Source organism: Crinia signifera, chromosome 5 (genome assembly GCF_055691185.1).
Source record: "Crinia signifera chromosome 5, ASM5569118v1, whole genome shotgun sequence".
Taxonomy (NCBI): Eukaryota; Metazoa; Chordata; class Amphibia; order Anura; family Myobatrachidae; genus Crinia; species Crinia signifera.
The window spans coordinates 259742935-259758171 of record NC_139221.1 but is presented as its reverse complement, the minus strand read 5'-3'; the positions used below and the strand labels follow the sequence as shown (position 1 = coordinate 259758171).

The 15237-nt window shown below is 40.3% G+C and overlaps 1 protein-coding gene across 2 annotated transcripts in view; it reads right to left on the bottom strand.

The window, feature by feature from the left end:
- The window catches only part of ODAD2 (outer dynein arm docking complex subunit 2), a 145311-nt gene that overhangs the window by 48428 nt on the left and 81646 nt on the right, over positions 1-15237 (bottom strand). For both annotated transcript variants that reach the window (XM_083188911.1, XM_083188912.1), the window contains exon 17: positions 13710-13824. In XM_083188911.1, coding sequence (XP_083045037.1) covers positions 13710-13824 — 115 coding nt within the window. The remainder of the gene's footprint in view (positions 1-13709; positions 13825-15237) is intronic.

Genomic DNA, 15237 nt, shown 5'->3' with positions numbered 1-15237 from the left:
GTTTTTGGCCATGCCAGGAATCCAATTTGATTCCACAGGTCTCAGAGAAATTGACTTTTTCAAATTATTTTTCTCTGATGATTTTATAAATTTAATGGTGGACCAAACTAATTTATATGCCCAGCAGTTTATTGCTCAAAACCCCACGTCATCATTTGCTAGGTGGACCCCTGTAGATGCAGTAGAGATGATGACGTTTTGGGGTCTGGTGTTTCATATGGGCATAGTAAAAAAGCCAGAAATTAGGCAATATTGGAGTACAGATGTTCTGTACAGCACCCCATTTTACCGTATGGCCATGCCCCGGGCTCGATTTGAGACGATCCTTAAATTTTTGCATTACAACGATAATGCACAGTGCCCACCCAGAGATGATCCCACCTTTGACCGGCTATTCAAAGTCAGGCCGGTCATTGATCATTTCAGTGCCAAATTTGAAGAGATGTACATCCCAGATAAATTCATTTGCATAGACGAGTCCCTTATACATTTTAAAGGAAGGGTTAAATTCCGCCAGTACCTTCCCAGTAAGAGGGCAAGGTATGGCATAAAAATGTATAAGCTGTGTGAAAGCACCTCAGGGTACACTCACAGGTTTAGGGTATATGAAGGGAAGGATTCAAGAATTGAACCGCCAGAATGCCCCCCCTCCCTCGTAGGTGTTAGTGGAAAAATTGTCTGGGATTTAGTGCACCCCTTCCTGGATAAAGGTTATCACCTCTATGTGGATAACTTTTACACTAGCATCCCCCTGTTTAAGGCCCTTGGTTCAAGAGGTACAGCAGCTTGCGGTACTGTGCGCAAGAACCAAAGAGGCCTCCCAAAAACGCACATTGCCCAAGTAATGAGAAGGGGTGAAAGCAGGGGAATATGCACCGAAAATATGTTGTTGGTCAAATATAAGGACAAGAGGGATGTCCTTATACTGACAACAATTCACGGAGACAGTACCACCTCCGTCCCTGTACGAGGTACCAGTACCCACACCTCCAAACCTAATTGTATCCTGGATTACAATAGGTACATGGGCGGAGTGGATCTTTCAGATCAGGTACTGAAGCCGTACAGTGCCCTGCGGAAAACAAAAATCTGGTACAAGAAGCTGGCCGTGTATATCATCCAGATGGCACTGTATAACGCTTACGTGCTATTCCGTTCTACCGGCCAGAGGGGGACATTTATGCACTTTCAAGAGGAAGTCATAAAGGGCCTAGTATTTGGGAACCAGCAGGCAGAGGGCCCCAGTACTTCTAGTACTGGCCCCCGTATTGTACCAGGGCAGCATTTTCCGAACGAAATCCCCTCCACTGCAAGAAAGGGCAGGACACAAAAAAGGTGCAAAGTTTGCTATAAAAAGGGAATAAGAAAGGAAACTATTTTCCACTGTGAAACTTGCCCCGACAAACCCGGCCTATGTATAAAGGAGTGTTTTAAAATATACCACACATCTATGGATTATTAGGTTCATCATTTCACCGTGCTTCGGGGGTCTTGCTAATGCCACATAGCACCCACCAACATTCCACCAGAATCTGAGCTGCAAAATCCAAAAATCACTCCTTCCTTTCTGAGTCCTGCCATGCACCCAACTGGTATTTTTTGGTCACATATGAGGCATTGCCATACTCGGGAGAAATTGGGGCACAGATTTTGGGGTGCTTTTTCTCCTTCATACCTTATGAAAATGAAAAATTTTGAGCCAGAACTGCATTTTTGTGTAAAAAAATGTAATTTTTCATTTTCACTGCCCAGTTGTATCAAAATTGGTGAAACCCCTGGGGGTTTGAAATGTACACTATACCCCTAGATGAATTCCCTGAGGGGTGTAGTTTGCAAAATGGGGTCACTTGTGGGGGGGTTCCACTGTATTGGTGCTTTGGGGGTCTTGCTAATGCGACATAGCACCCACCATCATTCCACCAGAATTTGTGCTGCAAAATCCAAATATCACTCCTTCCCTTCTGAGTCCTGCCACTTTTTGGTCACACATGAGGCATTGCCGTACTCGGGAGAAATTGGGGCACATTTTGGGGTGCTTTGTTTCCTTCATTCCTTCTGAAAATGAAAAATTTTGAGCCAGAACTGCATTTTTGTGTAAAAAAATGTAATTTTTCATTTTCACTGCCCACTTGTATCAAAATTGGTGAAACCCCTGGGGGTTTGAAATGTACACTATACCCCTAGATCAATTCCCTGAGGGGTGTAGTTTGCAAAATGGGGTGACTTGTGGGGGGGTTCCACTGTATTGGTGCAACATAGCACCCACCATTCATTCCACCAAAATCTGTGCTGCAAAATCCAAAAATCACTCCTTCCCTTCTGAGTCCTGCCATGCACCCAACTGGTATTTTTTGGTCACATGTGAGGCATTGCCGTACTCGGGAGAAATTGGGGCACAGATTTTGGGGTGCTTTTTCTCCTTCATACCTTCTGAAAATGAAAAATTTTGAGCCAGAACTGCATTTTTGTGTAAAAAAATGTAATTTTTCATTTTCACTGCCCACTTGTATCAAAATTGGTGAAACCCCTGGGGGTTTGAAATGTACACTATACCCCTAGATGAATTTCCTGAGGGGTGTAGTTTGCAAAATGGGGTCACTTGTGGGGGGGTTCCACTGTATTGGTGCTTGGGGGGTCTTGCTAATGCGACATAGCACCCACCAAAATTCCACCAGAATCTGAGCTGCAAAATCCAAAAATCACTCCTTCCCTTCTGAGTCCTGCCATGCACCCAACTGGTATTTTTTGGTCACATGTGAGGCATTGCCGTACTCGGGAGAAATTGGGGCACAGATTTTGGGGTGCTTTTTCTCCTTCATACCTTCTGAAAATGAAAAATTTTGAGCCAGAACTGCATTTTTGTGTAAAAAAATTTAATTTTTCATTTTCACTGCCCACTTGTATCAAAATTGGTGAAACCCCTGGGGGTTTGAAATGTACACTATACCCCTAGATGAATTCCCTGAGGGGTGTAGTTTGCAAAATGGGGTCACTTGTGGGGGGGTTCCACTGTATTGGTGCTTGGGGGGTCTTGCTAATGCGACATAGCACCCACCAAAATTCCACCAGAATCTGAGCTGCAAAATCCAAAAATCACTCCTTCCCTTCTGAGTCCTGCCATGCACCCAACTGGTATTTTTTGGTCACATGTGAGGCATTGCCGTACTCGGGAGAAATTGGGGCACATATTTTGGGGTGCTTTTTCTCCTTCATACCTTCTGAAAATGAAAAATTTTGAGCCAGAACTGCATTTTTGTGTAAAAAAATGTAATTTTTCATTTTCACTGCCCACTTGTATCAAAATTGGTGAAACCCCTGGGGGTTTGAAATGTACACTATACCCCTAGATCAATTCCCTGAGGGGTGTAGTTTGCAAAATGGGGTGACTTGTGGGGGGGTTCCACTGTATTGGTGCAACATAGCACCCACCATTCATTCCACCAAAATCTGTGCTGCAAAATCCAAAAATCACTCCTTCCCTTCTGAGTCCTGCCATGCACCCAACTGGTATTTTTTGGTCACATGTGAGGCATTGCCGTACTCGGGAGAAATTGGGGCACAGATTTTGGGGTGCTTTTTCTCCTTCATACCTTCTGAAAATGAAAAATTTTGAGCCAGAACTGCATTTTTGTGTAAAAAAATGTAATTTTTCATTTTCACTGCCCACTTGTATCAAAATTGGTGAAACCCCTGGGGGTTTGAAATGTACACTATACCCCTAGATGAATTCCCTGAGGGGTGTAGTTTGCAAAATGGGGTCACTTGTGGGGGGGTTCCACTGTATTGGTGCTTGGGGGGTCTTGCTAATGCGACATAGCACCCACCAAAATTCCACCAGAATCTGAGCTGCAAAATCCAAAAATCACTCCTTCCCTTCTGAGTCCTGCCATGCACCCAACTGGTATTTTTTGGTCACATGTGAGGCATTGCCGTACTCGGGAGAAATTGGGGCACATATTTTGGGGTGCTTTTTCTCCTTCATACCTTCTGAAAATGAAAAATTTTGAGCCAGAACTGCATTTTTGTGTAAAAAAATGTAATTTTTCATTTTCACTGCCCACTTGTATCAAAATTGGTGAAACCCCTGGGGGTTTGAAATGTACACTATACCCCTAGATGAATTCCCTGAGGGGTGTACTTTGCAAAATGGGGTGACTTGTGGGGGGGTTCCACTGTATTGGTGCAACATAGCACCCACCATTCATTCCACCAAAATCTGTGCTGCAAAATCCAAAAATCACTCCTTCCCTTCTGAGTCCTGCCATGCACCCAACTGGTATTTTTTGGTCACATGTGAGGCATTGCCGTACTCGGGAGAAATTGGGGCACAGATTTTGGGGTGCTTTTTCTCCTTCATACCTTCTGAAAATGAAAAATTTTGAGCCAGAACTGCATTTTTGTGTAAAAAAATGTAATTTTTCATTTTCACTGCCCAGTTGTATCAAAATTGGTGAAACCCCTGGGGGTTTGAAATGTACACTATACCCCTAGATGAATTCCCTGAGGGGTGTAGTTTGCAAAATGGGGTCACTTGTGGGGGGGTTCCACTGTATTGGTGCTTGGGGGGTCTTGCTAAAGCGACATAGCACCCACCAAAATTCCACCAGAATCTGAGCTGCAAAATCCAAAAATCACTCCTTCCCTTCTGAGTCCTGCCATGCACCCAACTGGTATTTTTTGGTCACATGTGAGGCATTGCCGTACTCGGGAGAAATTGGGGCACATATTTTGGGGTGCTTTTTCTCCTTCATACCTTCTGAAAATGAAAAATTTTGAGCCAGAACTGCATTTTTGTGTAAAAAAATGTAATTTTTCATTTTCACTGCCCACTTGTATCAAAATTGGTGAAACCCCTGGGGGTTTGAAATGTACACTATACCCCTAGATGAATTCCCTGAGGGGTGTAGTTTGCAAAATGGTGTCACTTGTGGGGGGGTTCCTAACTTTTAGCATCTTATGGTGCCTAGAAACCTACATGGTGCCTAAAAAATAATCTCATAAAAAGGAGGCTCCAAAATCAAGTAGGTGCTCCTTCTATTATGAAGCCTGTGGTTTGGTCAACGTGCACACTAGGGCCACATATAGGATATTTATGAAAACAAAAGAATTGGGGGAATCAATTTTTAGTCACATTTCTCTAGTAAAATGTACTGTGTTCCTTAGAAAAACGTATTAAAATTGCAAATCTGCAAAAAAAATGAAATTTTGAAATTTCACCTACACTTTGTTTTAATTCCTGTGAAACACCTAAAGGGTTAACAAACTTCCAAAATGCTGTTTTGAATACTGTGAGGGGTGCAGTTTTTGAAATGGTATCATTTATGGGGGTGTCTCACATACAAGTCCCTCAAAGTCACATCAGAACTGAACTGGTCCCTAAAAAAATCAGTGTTTGAAATTTTCTTGAAAATTTGAGAATTTGCTATTCATATTGTAAGCCTCCTAGTGTCCAAAAAAATTAAAAGGAAGTTGAAATAATGATGTCAACATAAAGTAGACATATGGTCTATGTTAGTTATTAACTATTTTGAGTGGTATGATTATTTGTCTCACAAGCAGAAAATTTAACATTTTGCAAATTGCTAAATTTTCCATTTTTTTACGACATTTTGGTATTTTTCACAAAAAAACACAGACTGTATCGACCCAAATTTACCACTAATTTGAAGTACAATGTGTCACGAAAAAACAATCTCAAAATCACTGGGATAAGTAAAAGCAAAAAAAAGTTATCCCCACTTAAGTGAGACATGTCAGATTTGAAAAAAAGGGCTCTGTCAGGAACGCAAAAACTGGCTCTGTCAGGAAGGGGTTAAGGGGCTTTTGGAGCAGTGTAATGGGGGGGCAGCTTTGGTGGTAGTGATGGTGATTTTGGCGGAGCATGTGCAGCTCATGGTCAGGGTGTTTTTTTATGACAAATACCCCAATAATGCTTATTTATTTATAGTTTTTGATATAGCACAGAATATTCAGTTTCCATTGTTTACAATTGGAAACAACAGTTATAAAATAAATTGGGTAGAAACAAATCGACATAGAGGTAGGAGGGCCCCGCTTGCAAGCATACAAGGAGGGATACATAATGATAGGATTCCATAGTATGGCAGTCCCACCAGATTTGGGGCCTTATTTTAGTTCACTCTTTCTGACAAAATCCTTCTTAGATGGGCAAAACCATGTGCACTGCAGGTGGGGCAGATGTAACTTGTGCAGATATAATTAGATTTGGGTGGGGTCTTACTTCAAAGTGAGATCTATATTGCAGTGTAAAAATAAAGCAGCCAGTATTTATCCTGCACAGAAACAAAATAACTCACCCAAATCTAATTCTCTCTGCACATTTTACATCTGCCCCCCTGCAGTGCACATGGTTTTGTCCATCTAAGAAGGATTTTGTCAGAAAGAGTGAACCAAAATAAGGCCCTTAGTGTTCATTCTAGCACCCGCTATCTTTGAAAACCCATGCAGTTCCTGTTCCCTGCCTGGGGTGTCGCTGTCTTCTGTGGTGTTTCTAGCACAGGTCTGGTTTGCATATCAGTGCTGATATACAGATCACACTGTGCTAGAAGCACTACAGCAGACAGCGACACCCAGGCAGGGAAGAGGAACTGCATGGGTTTTAAAAGATGGCGGGTGCTAGAATGAACATTAGATTACAAGACAGTCCTGAGAGCTTTCTCGCAAGTTCTGTCCCTGCATGTCATAATTGACACCTCCGTGCAATGTAATCAATTATCGCTTCGCAAATCTGGCCTATATTCTCACAGCACATCTGCATCTGAGGATGCGGATGGTGATAAACTGGCCTCTTAGATATTGTACAGGATGCAGTATTAGTAGATTTCTTAAAAGCATTTAAAAGGCTGCTCATTTCAACAGCAGCCGTGTTGCTTTAAAACTATGCAATGCACAAAGGTAAAAGGTAATTCATTCATTTTGCCTGATTAATGAACATGGATCTGATCCACTTTGCAAACTAAGAAATGTTATTCTTCTTTACAGAAATTTATGGAAGAAAGTACCGCTGGAATTTGAGCACAATGAACAGTACTGGTATATAAAAGTTATTATGTCTAGATATGTGTCTACCAGCTGTTTCATGTTAAATCTGTTTTGTGAATGCTTAGAACATTTGAACCATTAAATTAGACTGTTTTGGTAGAAGACTGGAAATTTTTAGCAAATTTCAAGAGAAAAAAAATTATTTGGAAAACAACGACAACTGTTTGTAGACACATGTAGGGGTGAAGAAGGTCATGAATAAAATAGAGCTTCTTTATAATTAGCAGTGTTTTTACAAAAAACACTTTCTTTACATTCGAGCCCCGCAGTAGTATCAACTGTAAAAATCAAGCACATGCAGGAGACATCCCTGTTCCTGGATATCTAGGAACAGCAGTTACCACCTATTTTATACCACAACTTTAATATTTCTCAAACATTAGTGTGCCTCCCAACTGTCCTGATGTTCACAAGGCAGTTCCATTTTTGGGACGGCACCTCTCTCCACTTGCAGCAGCAATGTCCCGCTCTAGTGCACAGAGGGGCAAATGTATTATAGAAGCGCATGTTGTGTCGCTAAAGTGCCTCCTGATTTGTCTCTAGTATGAGGCAAAGCAGAAAGGTACACCGGGGACAAGTTTTAACATCTTGTTTGCAGCAGTGGGCCGCCAAGGGGGGGGGGGGGGGGGGCGGGTAGCAATTGCTGGAGGGGCCCCCCCACCCCTCCTGGGCAGTAGCACACACCTACAGCATGTATGTCTCACTGACAGCCATGCTGTAGGTGTGTGCTGCTGCTGCTGAGGGATGGAGGGACAATAACCCCCCCCCCCCTCATCGACTTTAGAGTGTTTTTTCACCCCCCTCTAAACATTTTGTGGTGTGGCCTAATTGCGGGAGGTTGTCACGCCTCCCGTGATTAAGCCATGGCCCCAAAATGTTAATGGGGCCCAGCATACCTCTCGGCTGCCCTGGCAGTGGGGGACTGAAAACTCCCATCTCCAGCAATCCCCATTAAAGCAACATAAGATATGTAATATATGGTGTGAACAACTATGTTTATCTGTGTGAAGATTTGGTACACCTGTGCCCGTTAAATAGTGCTACGTCACGATTGGATACCTCAGAGTTTAAATATCTGATTAAATAAAACCTTGTGTATACCTTCTGAGGAAACAGTTACACTTCATTAATGGAGAAACGCGTAAATACACTTGATCCCCAGAGGTGTATCGGTTCTGCTGAACTCACTGTGGTTAGCTGTAAGGGACTGAATCAAGCCCCTGCAGCTGCACTGCTTGCAGGTGACGGTACACTATCCAACTGCAGGCTAAGCATCAATCTCATTCATTCTTCAAGTCCCTTCAGTCACCCCCATCTGAGGCGGTGACAAAGCTTTAACTGGAGGGCACATGCACTCTCATCATCACAGTCTACAGGCAAGTATCCGGCGATTCTTCTTTATAACTATTATGCACATATATATCGCTTAAGAAGTAAGAAGCCTTAGCTGCTGCACTTCTACTCCACATCTGTGCTACTCCACATCTCTGCTACTCCACATCTCTGGGCCACTGAGGACCAAACCCTCTAATAGTGCTACAGACAGATGGAAACTTTACCCTGTGAAGAGGCTAAACTCAAGAAAGTGACTGCTTCCTGCAGGTGCTTTAAATGGTGAGATGTTAATTCAACAAATATCAAGGGAGGACAAGCATAGCGTCCCTGTCATCATCAGTAATTGTATCAGTAATTTGTGGACATTTTAACGGACAATATAAAATAACATGTACCTCTGCAAATAACCATAGTGGCTTTGTTTTATCGGTACTTGTTTAGTTTCACGGCGGCAGCATGGCCGCGCGCTACTTCCGGGTCTCACCCACGCTTCGGGCACGGTAGCTCGCTACGCTCGCCACACTATCTAAAAATCAACTCCATGCCAACGTGGATAGTGGGGGTATAAACTATCCACATTGGCATGTAGTTAATTTTGGCAAGCGCGAGGGGACGCAGACCCGGAAGTAGTGCGCGGCCATGCTGCCGCCGTGAAACTGAACAAGTACCGTTTTATCTATATACATTATGTAGAATTTGATATTCCTTGTTTTAATGAATGCTTATACATTTTGATCATTAAACTATTTTTATTAGTAACTATTTATGGTTTTGCGCTCTCAATACTGGTTTGACTAGTCAACTGTCGGCAGTAATTAGGTCGACAGCGCCTAGGTTGACTCCAAAAGGGTCAACATTCGAAAGGTTGGTATGGAAATGGTCCACTCATGAAAAGGTTGAATTCGTTTTTTCATGTATATGTGAGAACCTGGACCCCCAATTATTGCACTGCATACCCTCGCATGGCTTGCTTAGCTAACCATGATCCAGACGAGGTGCCTCGCTCTGCTACCTCCGCACTCAGCACACTTTACTGCTCAGAAGTCCATGTGGATGGTGAAGTATGAGAAGTTCAAAAAAATGTAAACAATTCTGAAAAACTCATGTCAACATTTTTGATGTGTCAACCACTCCCATGGCAACCTTTCGCATGCGTCAAGCTATTGTCAATGTCGACCTAATGCATGCTGATCAATACTGGTCAGCCTATTGACTCTCGTCCTAATGCACCCAAAGCCTGGATCCCGTCATGGCATATATATTCTGTATGAAAGTAATACACAGGGCTGCCATCAGAAATTGTGAGGCCCACATCTCACAAAATAGGCAGCCCCCCTCCTTATGGCTTACACACCTCACCCTTTTAGCTCATTTCTATGACTTCTCCCTATGATGTGATCAAGGAGGACTATGGATGGATCACACAATGTTTTGAAATACATGCAGACATGAGGCCTAAGTCTTGCAGCTGTATAAGATCTAGGCACTTGGCTGCAATGTCACTTTCTGTGCTGAGATATGCAGTGGGGTGAATATGATGGCAGCTTTAGAGTAAATAGTGAGCAGGCGCAGCTTGCAAACCCTAGAATGCGCAAAAGACGTAAGCCATATTATGGAGAAGGGACTGTATTTGTATACCAAATTATGTTAAAGTGTTTGGCAGGAAAACACTGTAGCATAACATTTTGTGTTCATATACAGACACGAGTATACACAGAACCTAGGTATGCTGCGTGTCATTTTAATCAACAGAAGCTGCTTCAGTGTCAGATTGCAGATTCTGTGAATAAGATGCATTTTGTAGGGAAAATTTGCAAAGATGACATGTACAGTACATGAACTATTTTGACGGATCAAATTATATTTTTGACTGATTTTAAGGTTAGAAATAAATTTTAAAAAGTGTATTTGTTGTAAATGTGCTGTAATTGAGTACTTGTAATTGATTTTCAAAATTGACAAATACAGCTCTCTAAAAAAAAAAAACAGCTTTATTTAAGTCAGACTTTATAGAGCTGTTTTGTGTGAGACTTACTAACTCGGAAAAAGTGGTTTCCCCAAAAATGTGTTTGAGGTTTGTTTAAAAAACATAACTTAATTTCAAAGTAAAAAATTTATATAGGGATAATTTATATAGGGTGTGTGATGCATGATACATTCGGGTGCCAATGGGTGACATTCTTTCACACTGTGCAACTGTTATACTACTGTATATTGAGAATTCCACTTGGTCTAAAAAAAGTAGGCACTTCCTGGTCTAAAAAATCTGAGCGTTTGGATCTGATTTGCATTCAGAGCTTCAAAGATGCACGCCATTACATTGGCCGAGTTCTGGAAAGAAGTTGGGCATTATAACGTACATTTTCATGCGACTTTTTCCAGGACGCTAAAATCCGCTTACATTACATTACGGTCATACTGTAGCCAAATATATTTCTAAAGCTATATTATTGAATTTTTTTATTTATTCCTCCTGCTTTGTCCCAAGATGGTGCTGTGTATTCCCTCTGATATGTATTATATGGCATGCGAGCCTGGTTGGCTCAAAGAACTATGAGTAACAGTAAAAGTAGTTAAGCAGTAATGCCAGTTCTGAGTGAAGTTTCCTTAATATAATATAAATAAAGAGAAAATAATAAAACTTTACATCTGATTACCTTATTATATAAATTATTTGAATCTAACACAAGATGATGATTTGGCACAAAAAAAAACAAATCTTGGCAGCCAACGACAATGCTGCTTATTTAATGAATCTTTCAACATGCATACTTTTTACATTTGTGGTCAATTGGTTTAATTGGTTTTATCAAACTTACCAGTTATTCACTTTTATTCTACATTTTATGTGTCTTTTAGCAGTTTAAATGTCTAATTTGAAATAAAATATGTCTTATACAGAGCAATAAAGGACTAAAATACTCTACATCGTTGTATGAACTGGATTTTTTTTTACAATAATGTCAGCTTTTTTTAATTTACATGTACCTACAATAGATTTTTTTCTTTTTACATTACAATAATAATAATTTTATTTATATAGGGCTGTTTTTCTATAGAAGTCAAAACGCTTAACAGATTGAATGACCATATTAAAACAGAAAAAGTGACCACAAAAAATTGCTTTTTCATGAAAACAGACATAATGGAGATACAACTTAAGGGTATGGGATCCATTTTGGGTCATCAGTTGAATGTATTATTCATCTTACCCACGAAGGGGACCCAGTTGAGGCAGCCATTTATGTGTACTACACTGGGCACAAAAGGCAATGTATAATGGAAGCGTACCTGCTTACTTTCCCAGAAGTTGCAGGAGACTCAATATCTTGTGTAGTCCCCGCACCCCTTATAGATTAGGTGGATCTGTGGATCTACCACATCCTAGCCACTTCCTAGTAAAGCAGGTAGGATGGTGAGATAATTATAGCGCTGTATGAAGTATTGGGACTAAATTAGGCAAATCACCTAATGGGCCCTACAAAATGGCCAGCAGTGTCTCCTTTCTGGGCTTCTCCCAAAGAAGAGACATAAGAAGTTGGCAATTATGAAAAGGAGAGATGAAAATACTCAGCATGGTCCTTACAAATTCCTCAGAACCATTCATTTTTCATTCTACACAAAGTACTAGGTGAGGCAGGCATGTTGGGTGCACTACACTTGTTACAATGGGCGAATAAGCACTGCATGGAAAAAAAGGCATGCAAAGAAAAAAGAACAGTGAACTAATGGGATACACGCTGCATAAATAATTCCACTGGCTCATTTAATTGAAAGTTATAATAAGCTGAGAACGGAACATCCCAATACAATAAGTTTTTTTATTTATTTAATACTATCGTAGCTATGCTCTATAAGCAGATGTACACCACAATTGAATAGGTATGTTCTTCAAGTTTTTCAAATACATTTGCAGATGGAAAATAATCACATATAATAATAACAATAATAAAATAAGTTATACTGTATAACACTTTTCTCCCAAAAGTGCTTTACACTTGCCTTTACAAAATAGGCTTAACAAGGGACATTAGTGAAATGCGTGAGAAAACAGTTAAGTCTTGAGTCTGTTTTTAAGGAATCTAAAGTGAACTGTGTGGGGCCGCATATTTTTAACACCTTTATATTTATAATATAACTTGATTACTTATAAAATAAGGAAGAACTTTTTGTGTTTTTCATTCTGACAGATTATTTTTAAACAGGATTTTTACTTTGGCCCATTAGCCTGGAGTAAAATTTAATTTGATCACTATGACAGCTGACCTTTTTCACTCACATCAAAAAAATCATTAAACTCTAAAATGGCATAAAATAGCTTATGGATTATTTGGACATTTTGCCTTATAACTTGTGCTAAAAGGTAAAAAAGGAACATTACAGTGGAAATTCAATTAGCAATGGTAAATTACTGCAGCTAATTGACTCCATGGGGTAATCCATTTGCCTCTGATAGCCGACACAATCAAGGATTTTGTTTGCCCTGCCTTGTGGCAGGAGAAACAAAATCGGACATAAGTGACATATTTTTGCCGCTGCGATTACGAAAACACATGAAACCGGGAGCTTATTGCCAGATCCTCTATGTGTTTTGCATGAAAATAGGTAAATAATTTAATGGAAAAAAGGGGAATTCATTCAATTGCCTGAGAAAAACATTGGTCAAAAAGCAATTTTTTTAAAATAAAAAATGGTTAATTTAATGCCCCTATTTGTCATAGGAATTAGTCATTCATAAAAACAAATTTTACCCATCCCACTTCCAATTAAGGATACACAATATGGGTATATTTAAAAAATATTTTTACATTTATAATAGATACCAGTACAGAAGGCAATCTCATGCAAACGGAACAAATGGAACAGATGGAAGCTTGCTAATGTTAATAGAGGTAATGTTTACTAAAATAGGTATATTATAGTAGTGTATACTTCCCAATGATTACTAAGATAATCTATCAACTGTTTTATTATATCCGACTGTCTTCTGGTTAAACTTATTTTCTTTGCAATACTATGGGTAAATAATTTTACAAATTTGCTGCCACAAATTAAAAAAAAAATGGCTAAAAAAAAATGCAATCATCTTCTTATCAATAGAAAATATAGTTTACCATAATAAAGTGCGAAATTCCCTTTTAATGCAGAAAGCATTATTTATATACTTTAATTTACATGTCAGAAAAATGTTATTTTACAAGAATCTCTCGCAATAGTTTTGGAAGAGTAAGATAAAGACATTAGAAGTGATATTCCCCAGTACTGCATTGCAGTGTATGGCTGAGAAATGCAGGCAGGATTATAGTTCTCACCTTTGCGTTCTCAATGCACGGACAGATGGCCCAGGCTGCACTTGCTTGAACATCTGGGTGAGGATTTTTGAGCAATGACCACAGTAAACGAACTCCATCTAATCGGTCAATTATCCTGTTGCGGAGTAAGGTATTGAAGAAATAAACATCAATTATAGTAAGAGCAATAGAAGATTCCGACTGTGCAGAATAGTGTTTGGCCAAATAAATAACAGAGTCAAATCTGTTTGTTGTTTTGTGGATTTAACATAAGACGTTTTCATTAAAGACATTCTAATGTTATAAAGTTCAAATTGGGTTCTGTTCCTCTTTCTTGTGTTACATGGGATATATTTGTAATTTAAGCTAGAAACACGCCAGTTCTTTCCTTAGCTGTGAGGATTTAATGAAATCCAAATATACTCAAGTATAAAGAAGCAGTCAGACTGTAACAAGCAAGCATTTTCCAAAACAAATATTTATTTCAGAACGTATTGCTTGAGGAGGATGTGCGTGTTTTATAAATAACATTGCTTTATGTAGTTTCCCATTCTAAGTCGCTGACTGTTGGTGATGTCCGCGGTGTAATGCGGAAAGGGAAAGCATCTGTAATCCTGATACAGGTTTAAGTTCTATACCACAGTGCACCCTTTGTTGGAAGCTTATAATGTTTAACTTGTTTTCCATGTGCTGCCTACTAACATGACCAGCATTAAATACTGTTATAATTACTTAAACACACTCTAATCAAACTATCTTTATGACTAACTGAAGAATGAATTATCATCAGGATCATCACCACACCAGCTGTTGTGTGTTTATACATCAATCAGAAGGGAGATCATAACTTTGTATCAGAGCCCAGTCTAGGACGTGAAAGCGAGCAGCAGACCAGACTAAACCTTATATCCTCCTTACAAGCATATCAGTGCATATGGACACGGCAAACCTAAAACTCATTAAGGGGCTGATTCAGAGCTGGAGCAATGCAAAAACAAAGCGTAACATTACACCTTAGCAAAACCATATTGCACAGCTGGTGGGGTGGATTTATATTGTGCAGAGACCTTTGCTATTGGAAGGGACATTTGCAAATCTGTGTGCGACTGAGTCTGAATCTGTAGACGAAGTGCTACGATGCAGCGGGCAAGGCTTTTTCTCTGCTATGCTTCATCTGTGACTTTGCATGTGTTTAAAACTAAGGGGCCCAGTTATTATTCAATATTTGCGGCTAATTACCCGACAACACCTATTTTCGGGGGTTAGCCACAAATATTAAGTACCCAGGAGAAACTGCAGCGGGAATTTACGATCCTTCCTGCGATCCCTCCTGTCTCGGCCTTAGTATCACATCACCTGCCACAGCTACCACCATTCTGAGATGGCAGTAGCCATCTCAGAATGGCTACTGGCGGGGTCAGCAGTAACCACGCATGCAGACCCCTGGCACTCAGCGAAGCAGATCCCAGGGATGGGCTCCTTTCCAGTTAAAGTCGCAGCCTTTGTCTCTGGTGCAGATTGATAGCTGGTGTCTGTGATAAAATAAGAA